Source organism: Python bivittatus, unplaced genomic scaffold (assembly GCF_059951505.1).
Source record: "Python bivittatus isolate LINGU-HERP-01145 unplaced genomic scaffold, Pbiv_v1 ctg000590_np1212, whole genome shotgun sequence".
Lineage (NCBI taxonomy): Eukaryota > Metazoa > Chordata > Lepidosauria > Squamata > Pythonidae > Python > Python bivittatus.
The window spans coordinates 18,285,267-18,302,211 of NW_028277086.1; the positions used below are offsets into that span (position 1 = coordinate 18,285,267).

A 16,945-nucleotide genomic window follows, 5' to 3' on the forward strand; every position below is an offset into this window, starting at 1 on the left:
AAAGCACCAGTAATCAAAGATATACCATAAAATGAATGCTTTACCATCTTCCCATGTGGCTCCCTGAATGGATCAATAATTTGCCATGCTTCAGAATACTCTTGATCTGTAGTCAATACCAGCATTTGAATAACAAAACTGAAATTGAAATGGTAAGTACCACTGGAGATAAGGAGACAGCCTCCCCCAGTCTGAAAGCCCTCCAGCTATGTGGACTTCAACTCCTCAATTTTTCATCAATGACTTTGTTAGTTAGAAATTTGGAGAAACAGAGCCCACACACCTAGAGAGCACCCAGATTGGGGAAAGATGTCTTGAACAGTGATACATAGATCTGTAAGCTTTGATCCATTCTTTGTTTGGGACATGTGAGGTAAGGAACTTAGAAGAAAAACATCATGGCACTAATTTTTGGTTTCTCTTCTTTGGGAAACCTGCTCTGGTAGGAAAGAATTTGGAAGAATAAAAATAATGGCAGTTGATATAGAAGATTATCTACTCTATAATCACGAACATAACTTTTGGTTATTGGTTAAAGCCATCTCTGGTTATTTCATCATTCTTCAGGAAAGAGCAGATGCCCAGACAAGACATGGTTGTAAAATGTATCCACACAGTTGCTAGGTAATTGCACCATATCTTCTCTTTCTCTTGCTCATATTTTGCAAAACAGCAAACTGGAGTTGCTATGAATACGCAGCAGGCATCCAAGGAAAGACTGTCATATCATAGAAATACAAAGCAGAAAGAACGATCTTGAATCTCTTTGAACTTATAGACCAAAGGTAAGTTTCCCTTGGACCAAACGTTTATTTACCTTTGAGCCATACCTTCTGAAACCCATTTCTGAGCCAATAGTTAGATATAGAGGTTAACAAGGATGTAATCAGCACTACGGACAGCTCAAATGGAAAGTGCATGTTTAATCCATATTGATTCATCAATTTGTGTTCAGGGATTTCAGGTAAACTCTACTTGATACTCAGCTTGACACCTGGTGCCTACATAAACCATGCTTTGGGATTTCTTGGAAGTCTCCCATCCATATAGTGACCCTGCTTAGCTTTTTCAATTTCAACCAATATTGGCTATTTTTTTTCTAAGCATTTGTTTTTCTAAGCATACTGTATGTATCTACTTGAGCAATGGCATGAGTCTTTCTTTACAATACTGCTTAGAATGACTACAGTATATATATTTTCAATTCCAGAGGCCATATCTTTCTGAATATTAGTTACTGGGCAATGCCAGCACACTGACAGTTTCAGATTGTCTCCATCCTTGTCTTTCCTCAGATGGAGGGGTTTCTCCCATTTATAAAGGAAACTAGCATCTAAAGAAAGATTTCTAAGTTGGCATTTTTTGTTTGTCCCCAACATTCCTTCTCATATTCTTCTGGGGAATTTCCCCAAGCTCACAACCAGTTTTTCTGGGCTACTGGCAGGAGGCGTTTCCTCTCAGCTCCCTTTTTCAGATATGAAATTCCTCAAATGTTCACCCTTTTATCTTCTGGCTTCTCTGTATTGGCTGGCCATCATGATAAAGAATTTCAGATTAAGTAGGTCATTGGCTTCATCAAGTACATTTATTCCTACATTCTTAACCACATTCTTCACAACTGAAGAAACTGATTCCAGCTGGATTCTTCCTTCCTTTTCTAGAGGGCCATTACTATCAATTGTCCTATGCAAAGAATCCTAGAAGTTTGCTTGTTTGTATTATTTGCAATTAAATTGCAAGCTGCTTTAGAAACACTGTTAATCTGAAAGATGGGATAGAAATAGTTATAATAAATACATCTTCATGGGTGAATTATGTTCCCATTTATTACGGAATGCAAACAGAAGCATTTGATAACTCTTTTTATGGTTCTAGTGTAAGATGCCGCACACACTTCTTATTTAAAAAAAATACATTGGGGGAGGGGGTTGATGCATGACAGATAAAAGGAGGTTATATGCTAGCTCAAGCATAAAGACATATTGGTTTCTTCTTTATTTAATGTAAAGATCTATATAGCTGTCACTGTAATATACTCTGAATGCAGTGCATTCAGACCCTTCCTCAGCAGAGAAGTTTGTCCAAATATTTTTGTAGAACTATATGCACTGACACTCTTAAAACAAGAGAAGTGCATCACATGTTTCATGACTTTTGCTAAGTTTTATATATCACATTTAGTTAACAGAGCACTTGACTTTGCTCATAGACAATCCCAGATCCAACCACCACCAGAATCAGATAGGGGAATTGTATTTATTAGACTGTATCAAATTACTGGCCAGTCAGAATAGACAATCATGTAAACATTTCTCTCTTTAATATCCATTTGTGATTATCAAATGCACCAGCTGTGTTAGCCAGCAATTTCCTTATTCACCATTTCTTATAAAGGTGAAAGCAATATATATCTCCCATGACTGAAAGTTCTCCTAGGATGTGAGTTTAACAATACCAAAAATCTGCAAGATATTCACCTAGCATTGTCAATAAGAGCAATGTACATCAGGAAACAATGTAGATTTTACACATACATTAAGGAATCAATGGTTGAGTTTCCACTACAAATGGTCCTTGCTTAGCGACCACTCATTAAGTGACCATTCAAACTTACAATCGTGCTGAATGAGAGGTACTTACAACCAGTTCTCAAAATTCCAGACATCACAGCATCCCCACAGTCACACTCATGATCATGACATTGCAACATCCCATGGTCACATGATCGCCATTTACCAGCTTCCTACAAGCAAAGTCAATGGGGAAGATGGCAGGTAGTCATAAATGGTGACCACATGACCTCCTCATTTAATGATCTGCGATGATTTGCTTAACAATGACAACTAGAAGTGCCTTGAATTTCCATCACTAAATGGCATGGTCATGTAACATCATGCTTTATGACTGTGTCACTTAGCGATGGAAATTCTAGTCCCAATTGCCACTGTTAACCAGGGCCTATCTGTACTCATTTCACATGGGAATTGATATCTGCTTTTTCCATGATTACCTGTACATAGGCTTTGTTGAATCAAAGACAGGTGAGATGTAGTGAAATAATAGAATTAGTGGTGGTCTCGTTGATAGCAGAGATTCACAGGGATCACTAGCATTAATAGCAAGATCAAATAGGACATTTTTGCCTTTCGCTCCAATACTGCTCTGCCTCAAATCTGTCCTTGACTCAATTTATTTTTTTCCTTCTATGAACCAGAATTTATCAAGTTATTTATAGGACTTACTTAAATTTTTATCCCAGGAACCCATGGGCACATTTAGAAGTTTCAATGCATGTTGAAAATGCCCAAGTGAGGTCTTGCCAGGCACATTTTAACCAACAGGCATCATACTGAGGATTAAGGATCTAACTAGACTGGGAAGAATTCATCTCCAGGTGTTCAGAGAGATAGTTTTCTTACTACCTGCAATCCAGATTCTCCTCCTCCTCTTTCTGATTGAACCTGGAACATTCTTAAGGCAGAATTCATGCTCTGCCTCTGTTATTTAGCACCCCTACATAAAATCTCCACCTTCTCAATTGATGACTGTCAGCTGAACTTGCAACTTGCCTCCTCTGCAACTACTTTGCATTTGTGATGCTGTGAACTGTCAGAAAATCAGTCTCTGTTGCCTTTTGGTTTGATACACAAGAGGCCATTTCACACATTTTCACACATTCATACCATCCTTTGAGCCCTCAGTGAGCAAGGGATGTGCCTCTGTGAAACCCCCCAACATCATGAGAAACCAAGCAAGGGGAATTTGGCTCCTTAACAAACTTATCTTCCTTCTCCAGTTGCCTGATTCATCTTTTAACCAGCTTTATTTGTGGTGGCACAAGGCTCTGTGTTGCTATGCATTTTTTCTCACCACCTCCACACCTGACATCCTTGGCAGAACAAAAGTATGCTATTATAACAGAGCACGAAATGGGCCTGAGTATTTTACTACTGACAATTTGAAAACAAAGTGAGAAGCTAGAAAGACTGCCACATTTTATCAGAGTGTGCAGTTAGCACATCTGGAGGAAGAGATATGAAGATCTTGTAATTCATTCAGACGTGTGTGTGTGTGTGTGTGTATAATAAACGATTTCTCCTCTGGCCAAAAACTCTTAAGGTGACAAATATCTCCAATTCATATTTCTTTTTCTTTTAATCTTTCCTCTGTTCATGATATAAGCTTCCATGCCAGTGAACAGCTTATTATGTGGTTTCTCTTGAAGCTTCCATTACAGCCTCACAGGAATAGATTAAGCTGAAAGACGGCAATTAGCCCACTCTCTCTAAACATACTTGGTTCTCTGCATGCAGCTTTAATCTGCGGATCCTACTGCTCTTTTGCTGAACTCTGATGCAAAGAAATCATATGTGAGATTGCACTGTCAGCAGTGCTATCAAGACATTTGTTCCAAATCTGGTCATTTTCTGTGAGCCCTTGTATCTTAATAACATTCCCCAAATAAAATTCCCCAAATTATCTTGAGGTCTTTAAACAAAATGAAATGCTCCTCAGATCCAGTTTTTCAGCATTTAACTGTCCATAGCAAAAATGCTACGTAGGTTTCATGAAAAGCCAGTGAATGGATTTTACCCCATTCCCCAACCTGGTGCTCTTCCCTTCCAGATGCCTAGCATTTCAGATTCTATAATCCCAGCTGTCAATGCTGGGTTGGGATGAGAAGACTGAAGTCCAGCACATCTGGAGATCAGTCAGGTCGGAGAAGGTTGCCTTCCTGTATTTGGTGGTTGCGATCCCAAGTGTCATTCTTCTCATCTTGCAAAATTCTGTTGAAATCTCCCTCTTCCTTTCTCCAGATTAAGCAACTTCTCCAAAGATAAGGCACCTGGTGGAGGAGGGAGGGGGAGAGCAGGATGCCCGCGATGCCAAGCCCTCGCCCTGAGAGCCGTTCCCGGGGTCAACGCAAAGCAGCCTCGTCGGGCTGTGCTTGAACCCAGGCGCGACCTCTAAAGAAACGTGCAGGGCGATTTTGTTCGCTTCCCAGGCGCCGCAGGACTACATCTCCCAGAGTGCCCTAAGTGCTCCGCCCCGCCGGCGCGTCCCAGTCCCCGCTCTCCGCTCGCTTCTCGCCTCGAGGGAGGCAGGAGGACGACGGAGGCGCGTGGAGACGGACTCCGACCGCAAGCGCTTCTTCGAGGCACCTCGATGGAGCCACCTGGGACGGGCAGCGGCGCTTTGCTCTCGATGGAGTCAAACCTCTGGAAAAGGTTTGTGAAGAGGGCAGGAAGGGCTGATCAGGCGCTGCCTCGAGATGAAAGGGACAAGAGTTTCGTCTGTACTTGAGATAAGCCCCGGGGACCCGCGGCGAGGAGGGGACGGTCTCTTCCCTTCGATCCGAACGCCTTCACTCACCCGATGACCCCGGCTAACCCGATTTAGCCCATGTTCTCGGTTTATATAACAAAATACACAACCTGAAATAGCAAAGCGGACTGGATTTGCCCCGTACGCCAAGACGGGGCGTGGGCGTGCGGGGGGGACACACACCTCGGGATAGAAGATACCAAGGGTGGCAGATTGGCTCTGATCAGCTTCAGCGTGTTGTGTGAACGTTGACCTGCTCTTTTGCACCTTGTTGTTGAGAGGCATAAATGGCAAGCCGGTTATCCTGCCCCCCAGCCCCAACACACCCATACTTTTTTTTCCCCCCAGGTGAGCGGGTTTTGCATTTGCTTTGTTTCTCTTATTGCACTTGGAGGAAAGCTCAGATCTGCTCCTCTGAACCATCCAGGCTCTGAGAGGTAATTTCATTGCTAGCGTTTCTAATCAGAGCCGGAGATGGGCTTCCAGGAAGGGCGGCTCTTCCTCTCCTGGGATTATCAGATTTCCACAGGAGAACACAGATCCTAGATGACTTGAGCTCCGAGGAACTTGCTGGCTTCTTTCTGATTACATTTTGCATTTGAATCTGAGTGAATTTGAGATGCTAAGTCTGAGTTTGCCCTTTTGGATGGTCTTTTGCAGGGGGCTGATGTTTTTGCCCTTGAGTGCTGGACCTGGTGAAGGATCTGTGTGACTCGGCTTTCTTTTCTTTTCAAAATTTGCAAAGGGTTATTTCTAAAGTGGATTAGAGTTCCTAACTGATTTAAGTTAAGCAGAGTTTAGCTTTAAGTGGCTGGTTAAAGCCTTCACACTGGGTGTTCCTCATACACTAGCATAGACACTGGATAAAAATCAAGGTAGCGACTATACAGTAGTCTCTGTTGGAGTTCTGCTACACTTTCCTTTGTCTCCGATGAAGCTGTTTCTCCTCTTCCTCCACCCACTCTACCCCTTTGGCAATTGCAGGTTTAAAAAGAAGGCATCTCCAAGTGAATTTATTTAACTGAGTGGTGGTGGCTGAATCCGAAGCCAGCAAAATGGGAGCCAGAGGTCAGAAGTTGTGTGTGAGGCCATCGCATGACAACTGAGGTTGCAACTGGCTGCATTTGCCGAAAATACAGAGTTGTAAATGGTAAGTTGGGCTGGTGCTACGAAGCACCAATGGCCTGCATGGAGATCTTGCAACTCACCAAAGAAGGAGCTCCATCAGATGTGTGCCACCATGTAGGCTGGGGCTTGCAGGCTACATCATGTCAGGGCCACCTTGACAAAGATGGGGCAAAGAATAGATTGATAGCTATGACCACTGAATGCTGTGAGCAGCATTGTAAAGCTGCTATACAAGTAGCCAAGGAAGAACCTGCTCAAGCCCCCCTTGCCCTCCTTGCTGTATCATCACTGTCCCCAGAAACTACAGCAGCTGGTCAGTTCACCTGTTCCCCCAACTTTTCAAAGGAAGACAAGGAGGCTGTCTCCAGAAATGCCTGTTGCTGCGAATCAGAGACATCTTTCACCTACGTGGATGAAAACACCAACCATCTAAACCACACAGGGAGTCTTGCACATCAGAGCTATTGCCAAGACCAAGAGTTCCTTCCCCATCCTGACCCTGACACAGAGATGCCTCCAGAATGGCCCTACGATCCACCTTCCTTAGTTTCGGAGGAAGAGGATGATGCTGGCTCAGAAGCTGCTGGTGGAAAATCTATTGATTACAGCTTTATCAGTGCCATCTTGTTCTTGGTCATTGGGATTTTGTTGGTGATTATTTCCTATGTGGTCCCCAGAGATGTAACTGTGGATCCCAGCACAGTGGCAGCACGGGAGATGGAGCGCCTAGAGAAGAAGAGTGCCCGGATTGGGGCTCACCTAGATCGGTGTGTAATTGCTGGGCTCTGCCTCTTGACACTGGGGGGTGTGGTGCTGTCCAGTTTACTGATGCTGTCAATGTGGAAAGGAGAACTCTACCGGAGGAACAGATTTGCAGCTTCCAAGGAATCAGCCAAACTGTATGGATCTTTCAATTTCCGAGTCAAATCCTCTACAAGCGATAATATGGAGTTATCACTTGTGGAAGAGGAAGCTCTTACAGTAACTAGTTAGCCTGGCCTTGATCTAATGAAGCAGCAAAGATGGGAGTAGGGGATAATTTGCATTAAAAGGAACAAAGGACGCTTAAAATAGCTAGCATTACTGACAAGAGCGCCTTTTCCAACACATTAAAGGAAATTTTGCATTATAAAGATGTGTAATATTGGGCAGGGAAAAAGAAAAGAGATAATGTTCAAAATAAGTTATACTGGCTGTAGGACAGTGTATAGCCTTCTTGGTGTTCATAGGAAACCAGCTGTGGTGAAGCACATGAACTTTGAAGGAAGTTCCATTCAGAAGTGTGATAGTCAGCGCGTGATGGATTCCAGGTTGGAAGGGTGATACCACATTAAATTGTCTGCATTATCAGACTATAACAGCAGTTTCATTTATTTATTTAGCCACTCATTCATAGGATTAACATCCCAACTTTGGGATAAAATTGGACCTGCTTCCAATTTTATCCTCACCCCTTATCCTCTGAGGCTTGCTCCAAAGTCAGCTAGAGCAGTGTTCCTCATCCTTGGGAACTTGAAGATGGGTGGACTTCAGGTTCCCAAGGATGAGGAGCACTGAGCTAGAGAGTTTCCATGATTGAGAATGGACTTGAACCTTGGGTCTCCTTGGTCCTAGTCTAGTGCCTCAGCCACTACACCACAAGGGCTGCTCTTGTAACCATCCGACAGCTTTTCAAGGCAATGTGGGAGCTTGTGATGGAATGGAATTATGAAGGCCAGGCGCAGGGAGATAAGCGTTTTCTTAGTTCACTGAAAGAGCGTGGGAACTACAAGAGGATGAGGCTGGCACCTCCCTGAGGAATTCATGGTGTTGTGGCTGGCTTGCTTGGGAGCTGGGGTTTGAGTCTGGGAAGATTCTTGCTAGAGGTGGTAGCTAATAAACAAAGCTGAACTGATTTTGCATTGTCTCTTGGAGTTCCTTGGGCTAAACCTGACAGAGCTGCCTTTATAATTAGCTGCAAAGTCAATTTTGTAGAACCACTTCAGGGCATTGGAGAAATGAAAATGGTGGATCTTGAATCTATAGACTTACTCTTTGTTTCCCAAAAAGTGATGCTATGCTGGGGACACTGGAGGAAATTGAAGTGGCAGTGTGGAAAAATTGTTTCAGAAAAGTTAGGCAAGATATTGTGAGTCTTGCTGGGTTGTTAGGATTCTAGCAGCTACCCCTGAATGCTGGATTCTGTCAGTGGCCTGAAAATACATTATATGGGTCCTCTGTTCCATTGCATAGTGTCTTAAATGTATGAATAGGCCATCTCAGATTAGTACCATATCATTGCAGAGCTTTTCAAAGAAGTCAGTGACTATATTTGCGTACCATGCTTAATTTGGTTAGTGTATTAACTTTTTTTCTCATAAATTAATCGGGCAGGCTGGGTTGTGTAGAAAGTCAAGATCAGTTCTCTGTCATTCCAGAAGACTGGACATGAAATAATGAATTCCAGTTACAGGAAGGCAAATTCAGATTGAATATTAAGGGGGGCGGAACTTAACTATTAGAGCAGTTGGAAATTAGAATCAGTTAGCCAGAGAAGTAATAGATTCCACTGGATGATTTATTAGAGATGCTTTAATTTGGAATGCTATATTGGTGGGGGGGAGGGGCGGGGGATAGGGACTCTGTGGACTCAGTGAACCTGTCCAACTCTATGATTCTGTGACCAGGCCCAACTTAGCATCTTGGACAAATGCAGCTGTTAGTTCTTTAAGTGACTTTGATTGGATTGTCAGCCAGCCTTAGTAGAGAAGACCAGAAAAGACCTCAGGAAAACTAGAACTATACTTTATTGAGAGAGGCTATAGTAACATGATCTTCTAAGTCTGACTGTGCTATCCCTCTCCTCTTTCCTACACTTCGGTGAATCAGAGAAGCATTTGTTTGAACCACTTCCAAATATTATCTTACTTCCCAGCACTTAAATAATGTTTCTGCCCTCTTTGCCTAGATAATGGTTCTTGCATATTTCTATCAAGGTCATCTCCTTTACTCACTACATGGGTGAATGCATCCAGTTTGTACTGTATGTTCAGTAGGGTGAGCATGAAATGGAAATTGTGTTTTGTTTTGAACCTGGAACAAACACATTTATTTCTTGGAAGTTCTGCCAAACTTCTGGTTGGGATGTAGTTTGGCAGAACCAAAACCTGGAATAGATTAAAAGTTCCAGATTTCAGTGGAAACAAAAGCCAGACAAAACTTACAGGGCAAGTAGGGCAAAGTTAGAGCACCTTTGCTTTCCTCCACATGGCCTGTGTACTGGCCCACCCACCAATCTTCCCAGCACCTTCCTTTCCCTACCTCTCCTGATGCTGTGTTTCAAGCCAGGGACATTGGTGATGGCAATAAGGGAAGATAAGGAAAAGAGGGTAGACAGCCTAACTGGATATGTTCATTTGAAGTCAAGGACAGCACTGCAACTATCCAACCAGCCACCTCCCCCCTCCCCCCAATCTTCCCATTGCCTTTCCTACTCAGCTGTTGTGCCCACTGCCACCCACTGTCAGTACCCTTGGCTTTATCCCACTCTTCCACCAAGACACTTCTGCCTAGAACACACATGCTTTGGCCTGCATACAGATGTCTGGAAACCAGCTGGTTGAGGCACATAATAGTTCATATACAGAACATTATGCACAGTTGCCTTTAGTAGCAAGACATCACGTGATGAAGGGCAGGTTACCTGTTCATGTCTGCACCAGACTTGATAAACTGGCATAACTCAAAATAAACAGGACTGAACAAATATAATTTCAGTGGGTGCTGAGAAAGCTTTTGATATGGTTTCTTGGGAAGTTTTTGAGGTGAGTTTTGTATAATTTTGGATTTTGGAGTGATATACTTTATTCAACTCCTAAATAATAGATGATTATTAGTGATGGGCAGATGGGTATGTGCACATCACTAAAAAAACACTGCCTGAGGAGTAACGAATAATCTAATGTGGGATAGCATTATTGAATCAGTCTCAAACTGTAAAACCTGAGATGCTATCTTGGCTCTTGTATTTGCAATAGCCCATATGCACATAATAGATTAGCGCTTACATTTGCCCAAATTTGATGGCTTCCTATTCTTCATCTAAACCAGCGCTTTTTAAACTTGGCAACTTTATGTGTGTGTGGACTTCAATTCTGGCTGGGAAACTCTGGGAGTTGAAGTCCACACATCTTAAAGTTGCCAAGTTTGAAAAACACTGATCTGAACAGTCATCCTGATGTCTTCCAAATATAAGTCCTATAATTCTCCAGTCCTGGTAAGGCACCATATTTGGAGGACAATGGATTTGGGGAGAAGATTACTAGAATCTGGTACTCACAACAGTTTTGATACTCAGAACATGGTGCTTTCTTTTTTCTGGTAAAATACTTTCTGTGGCATTTTTTAAAATCTCACTAAATCCATAGTTCTCTCTCCATCCCTCTCACTTCTCATAAAACATGAATAGTTCTCATTCTAAAACACATAAATCATAATAGCATTCAAAGAGATTTGTAGCACAGCTTCCATTTCTGCAGATATGGGAACTTGTTGGAATGAAGGGAATTTTTCCAGCAGTATGGCCCATTTAGAGCAGATTTATGCACTGTGCTTTAGGAAGGTGAAGATAGCTACTTCAGAAGCGTGTGGAGATGGTTCAAATAACAAATCCAGTTCACATTTATCAGGACATTCCAATGGCCAGTGAAAATGGGATGGATACGTACCTAGCTTCTCATTAGGCTATTCTCTTTTGAGATAAGTAATGTTATGCAAAGTACAGAAAAGAGTAAGAAATAATATAGTAAGCCAGAAGAGTTAAGGCAAGGTGAGAAAAAAGGGAAATATAGCTAAATTTAGTTTATACTGACCATTCATATACTTCTTTATACTTTTCTACCCTTGCAAATCATCTTTCTTTCTATCACATTCCTACATTACTTCATATATGGTATTTTGTTCTTTAAATTTCTCATCTCTCTCTTTTTCAGGATCTCATCAAATTCATCAACCACAGCTTACACATTCATCCCCTTCTTGACCCATTGACTTTTCCTTCATATATTTGTTCTGTGATTCATTCCTCATTCATTGATTCACTCTCTATGATAGAATCGCTTCAATGTATGTGTTTCATACTTGTCACTCACTTTGGTATGTAATCCACATTTATTCATGTTCCTATCTCTTTTTCATTAAACCACAGACACTTTAAAAAGCCCATTTACCTTTTTTTTTTTTTTGACATACCTCAAATCTCACTTATGTGTAACAAAGTGGACAGAAGCTTCTACACAGCCATTTTCACTTTATTTCAACACACAGATCTCGCAACAGATCATGTATTAAGATTGTGCATCTTAAAATGTCTCCATCCATCTTCCCATCTTTAATAAGCTTTCTACCAAGTTATACAAATTCATCTACTTGAGTTTTTCACCATTTATATATAACTTACAGTCATTTACTCCATGTTTTCTGTTAAAACAATTACCTTAGTCTTTGATGTTAATTTTCAGATTTGCAGTTGCATCATATAATCCATCCAATATTCAGCGCAAATTGTTTGGGTTCTCAGTCTATGCAGCATCTGCATACCAAACATATGCATAATTATATCCCCAACCAGCACACTTCACAAGTGTTCCATATACATTTGTCCATAAATACTTTAAAAAATCAAGGTGATACTATACAGAAACAAATGTTTCCAGTGGCTTAAGCCAAAAAAAAACCAAACAAGTGCCTCAATTGAAGGGAAGATATAGGCTGCAAAACCAAGAATACAAAGGGCTCCAGGGCTCCAGCTGATGTAGGGCAGGACACAGCTCAGTAGCCTGATACTGTGGGGATGAAGGAAATCTCTTGAAGCTTTCTAAGTCAAGTTACTTGACGAAGATCAGGCTGTTTAACTGAACAGTGCAAATGTCATGCTATGGAGGATGCTAAGTGCTGGTATTTAAAACAAAAGACATAAGGAGGGTGTCCAGATGGTATTATAATTAGTTTCATAATTCTAAAATACTTCAGACGGGACCATTTTCCAGGTACCACTGTGAGTCGGCTGGACAGTGATTTGGAAATCATTTACATATTTCCAAAATTAAGTGTATCAACTCCCTTTAATTTAATAGAGGATACACACAGAAAAGTGGGCCCTGCCCCCTCTGCAGCCCTCTGGGGCATTCTTCTTGTTCCTGGCAGCCTCTGAGTTTTGGCTATGATTTCTTTTCCAAAGCAAAATGGATTCTTGACATAAGATGTCATGATGATGCAAGTGGAAAAATGAGGGTTGAATTGGAATGTTTTCTGCTCTATTTATCACAACCACCCTTTTATTTCTTTATTTCTATATAAGCAGTACTGTAGAGCATCCTTCTCAAGGATAGCAGATCTGGGCTTCAAAAAGATAGGTGACTCTAGATGGCTGTAAAGAGTTTAGATTTTCTGTATCACTTTAAGGCAGGGTTTCTTAACCTTGGCAACTTTGAGATGTGTGGACTTCAACTCCCAGATTCTCTAGCTGGTTGGGGAATTCTGGGAGTTGAAATCTACACATCTTAAAGTTGCCAAGGTTGGAAAACACTGCTTTAAAGTGTTGTAATATCTATCCATTTAAGAAGTGGTTTAAAACACACAGTTTATGTATTGATTTCTCAAGATGAGATGTAAATAAGTCCTGCCAGGTCTCCCTTTGATTTTTGTGCTGCACTGTTTCTACTTCCCAGAATCCATCACCAGCAGATTGAGAGCCAGCACTGTTGTAAGAGGATGCCATGGTGGTTAAGAATCAGAGTGGTTGTAAGGCATATTGGGTTTTAATTCTCTGATAAAGTTGGCTGTGGTAGCTATTCTTTCTTGCAGGATTTTAAGGATCAGAAAACCCTGAGGTCGTTCAAGGAAGTGCACTATAAAAATTAAAAAGTGTGCATTGCCTACTCCAGTTTCAGTTCTGCTGTGTTTACCCATAGATTTCTGTTCTAGGATTTTCTGAGTATTAAAATGAAGCTGTTTTTAGTATTCAGAAATTCTAGGTAGAGTCTGCACTTACAGAGGGCAAGAACATGCAACATATTTCATTTCTAAGAAATGTGGGTTTGCAGATCAGCACTGCTCCACTCATTAAAAAGAACAGTTTTAATTGCCATTATTCTGAGAATAAACCCTATATAAGCATTAGGTTAGCCTTAATAATAATTAGAGCTTAATTCTTGTTTCATCTTTGAATAAGGCCTCATGCTAATGGACCTTTCTGATTCCCAGCTGAATACTTCTGGAAAACAGTTTCTCTTATTCAAACTTTTTTGCAACACTTTCTTCCCTCAGAATAACTGGAAAGTGTTTGGATGTGTAAACTTTATAATGGGGTGTATTGGAAAGGAAAAGGTAGTTCTGAAACCTGAGATATAGACCTCCTGACTCTCAGTTGATCTGTAACCAAAAGCAAAAGAAGAAAAAAGAATTGTCATCCTTTCAGGAATTTCTGGGCCGAAATGGTTCTGAGTCATATCTTATGCTGTCACAACAGGATCTTGGGGCAAACAATAAGGATCCTGCACCACAGAAGGTCCATAAAACACATCAGACCTTACTTACATTATTTTGAAGCAGATCAAGTAATACAGATTACTCTTTACACAACATAGCAGACCACAGTTTGGTTCATTGTGTTGTTCAAACCCCATAAAGAGAATTATGTCTCCTCTGCAGCTGAAGCTCTTCATCAAGGGAAATCCAAGTTGCCTTGCACAGGCCTACTGATGATATCACTTTAGTGTGTTACTAAATTGTTACTCTGTACTCACAAAAGTCTGGCCACATCTGCCCCAGTGCTATTGTCTGGTTTGATAACGGTGAGTTTTATTTAAGTCTGTACATTCTGAAAGAGAATTGTATTTGGGTGTTTACATTTTCCAAAATTAATTTTAAGATATGTGATACAGCATGCTTCTTTCAGAATTGCACGGTCTGAGAGAAGGAAGCTGTAGATAATGTTAGAGCAACCTGGATAGAAGCAAAGGTTTAGAGTTTTCTGTATCTCTTGACTGTCATTTAGTGGCATCTAGAGTTTTGCAGCTCAGATATGGTAGCCCTAAATACTGCTGAATATGTACAATCATAGACCACATCCTTAAACAGTGTTACCCTTTGATGTGGTTAGTTTAAAACAGAAAGGACAGGTAAATATATATTTATGGGACTATGAGATGAGCTGCATCATGTCAGAACATACACAGAAATCCACATAAGCTGGACAAATAAACAGAGGAAGCAGATTCTTATGTCTTTAGGTGAATCAAGAATTGTGAGCAAAACCAGCTTAAATACCTGTTGATTATGAAAGTTGGCCACAGCAAAAGCAGCTTTGAAAGATGTTTGTGCAACCAAATCATGGTGATTGTTGGTACCTCTTTAATGAGGCATTAGGTCTTATGAGAAGTCTTCAGGTGGGTCAGAAGAAATGGAGAACCAGACATTAAGTGCTCCTTTTTGTCATGGATCATGCAAAAATGTGATCTGGTGCAATCAAATCTTTCCAAGCAAGGTAATAAAAGCTCGTGAATTATAGTTGCAAAACCATCACTGAATTTCTTTGGACAAGCTAATTCCCAGGAATATGTAAAATCAGACTGCTTTGTTTCCTTGCTATAAATACCCAAAGAAACAGAAGAATCATAAATGTTGTCATGATTTTTAAACTGCAGCATTTTAAAACAGCCTTGTTTGGTGCAGTGATTCACTAAGAGTCACTTACTATAGCTGCTGTGTCTATACAATCCTTGGCAAGTGTCTAAACAAGAGTTTGTTCATGGAGTTTTTAATGGTTCTTCATATGATTTCTTGAATTCAGTTTCATGGGACTGCTCTGAAGATAGATACATAGGCTACATAGGTAGATTATTTCTTAAGAGGTGAGAATTACATTTATTGATTTATTTAAAACATCTTTATGCCCTTTCCTCTTAAAAAGTGGTTAATACATGCTATAAAATATATAAAATGACACTCAGATTTTTTGGGAGTCATAGCATGACTTCAAACTGAATTCTATTCTAAAGCTTGGGGAAAATGCCTTTTTGACAATATTTATATATTTGAATGCTTCTGTTCCATGGATTCTTGGTGGCTTACAATCATAATACATAAAAATATGCATAGAAAAACCATAAAACCAACATCACATTGGTCAACTTATTAGCCAGCCCCAATAGCTATCAATCTTATCTAGGACTCCGTTTTCCAAAGAGTCTTTCACATTATCAAGTTCAGTGTTCATGCTTTCTCTAGAAGCTGTTCACTAATTATGAATGGTTTTTGTTGGCTTTTTCCCCCTGTCAGTCTTTAACCACCTTGTGAGTTACAGCCCAGCAGCCATCTGTTCAGTGGTTGATGCATATTTAGGAAGCCTGGTAAGGTTTTCCATAAACAGCACAATCTAGAAGGAAGGTGACATGGATCAAAGGAAGGATCTGAGATCTCATTGGGGGCATACAATCATCTGGAAAACGTGGAGATTGGAGAACACCTTCTAGTACACCTCCTATCTTTAGAGAAGTAGCTTCTTGGAGACAAAACAGCTGCTGAACATGTAGTTGACTACTTTGCACATAGTGTAAACAGATTGCAGTGAGATTTAATGTCTTCTTTGTTTTGTTTTTTCACCTTAGGCTATCTGAGCAATCAAAGTTCTTACTAAATTTGAAATGTGTTTGAGATGCTGCATAACTTACTGTAAGTTTATGGATCTTGTGTTTGCTCTTTATTTCTAAATTATCACGGTAAATTAAGCAACTCAACCTTACTTCCCTGTTTTCTCAAGTCGATCTGCCTCAGGATAAGATGATAACATTCAACCCTATTTATTATAGTGGCCAGTAATAATTTCCTAAGCGTTTTTCAACTTTCTCATTTGGGAAAAGTATCTGTTTTAACCCATGCAGTCCACCAGTTTTGTTTGGTAAAGTCTACATTCTGAAATGTTTCAAAGGCAAAAACAAGTTTTATTGTGAGCTTTTTTGGCTGTATGTGTGATGCCTTATTATAAAAAGAAAATGAATAGTGGTCTGTAGAAGTGTCAAATAAACATTTTAAAAATTAGTTTGTTGCCAGCGCATCTTCTCTCTTACCTTATAATAGACCATCATAATGTAAATTTTAATCACGGTACAGTAGTATCATTCTTCACCCATTTGGTATCTTTGAGTTATTTGAATGCTGGGAATTGAAATCAGTTGGAGAAAGCAGGTACACAAGATTCTTTTTCACACACCTTGCATTCCTCTTTTAATTTTTGTGTGATCCTGTGTCCTGGTATTATAAGAAGACAGGATAAAAAGTAATAATTCACACTAAGCTCTCAATCTAGCTGAACAAGGTCATAGGTGTGCTCAAATTAACTGTAGCATGACTTACGTGATGACTCAGTTAAACCATGCTAAGACTATCTCTGTGTTCCCACAATATGCAGAATTCCAAACCACCAACTCAATTTTTCATAGTCTACTGTGCTATG

The 16,945-nt window shown here is 40.5% G+C and overlaps 1 protein-coding gene across 1 annotated transcript; it reads left to right on the forward strand.

The window, feature by feature from the left end:
- The first annotated feature begins 5,100 nt into the window (after window positions 1–5,100).
- TMEM74 (transmembrane protein 74) lies at window positions 5,101–16,501 on the forward strand. The gene is made up of 2 exons (XM_088149040.1): window positions 5,101–5,228; window positions 6,310–16,501. The coding sequence occupies exon 2, from the start codon at window positions 6,421–6,423 to the stop codon at window positions 7,444–7,446; it is 1,026 nt and encodes a 341-aa protein (XP_088005166.1). The 5' UTR covers window positions 5,101–5,228; window positions 6,310–6,420; the 3' UTR covers window positions 7,447–16,501.
- The last annotated feature ends 444 nt before the right edge of the window (window positions 16,502–16,945 follow it).

Bases quoted from the DNA above. Each gene is read 5' to 3' on its own strand.
- TMEM74 (XM_088149040.1), top strand. From the start codon at position 6,421: ATGACAACTGAGGTTGCAACTGGCTGCATTTGCCGAAAATACAGAGTT.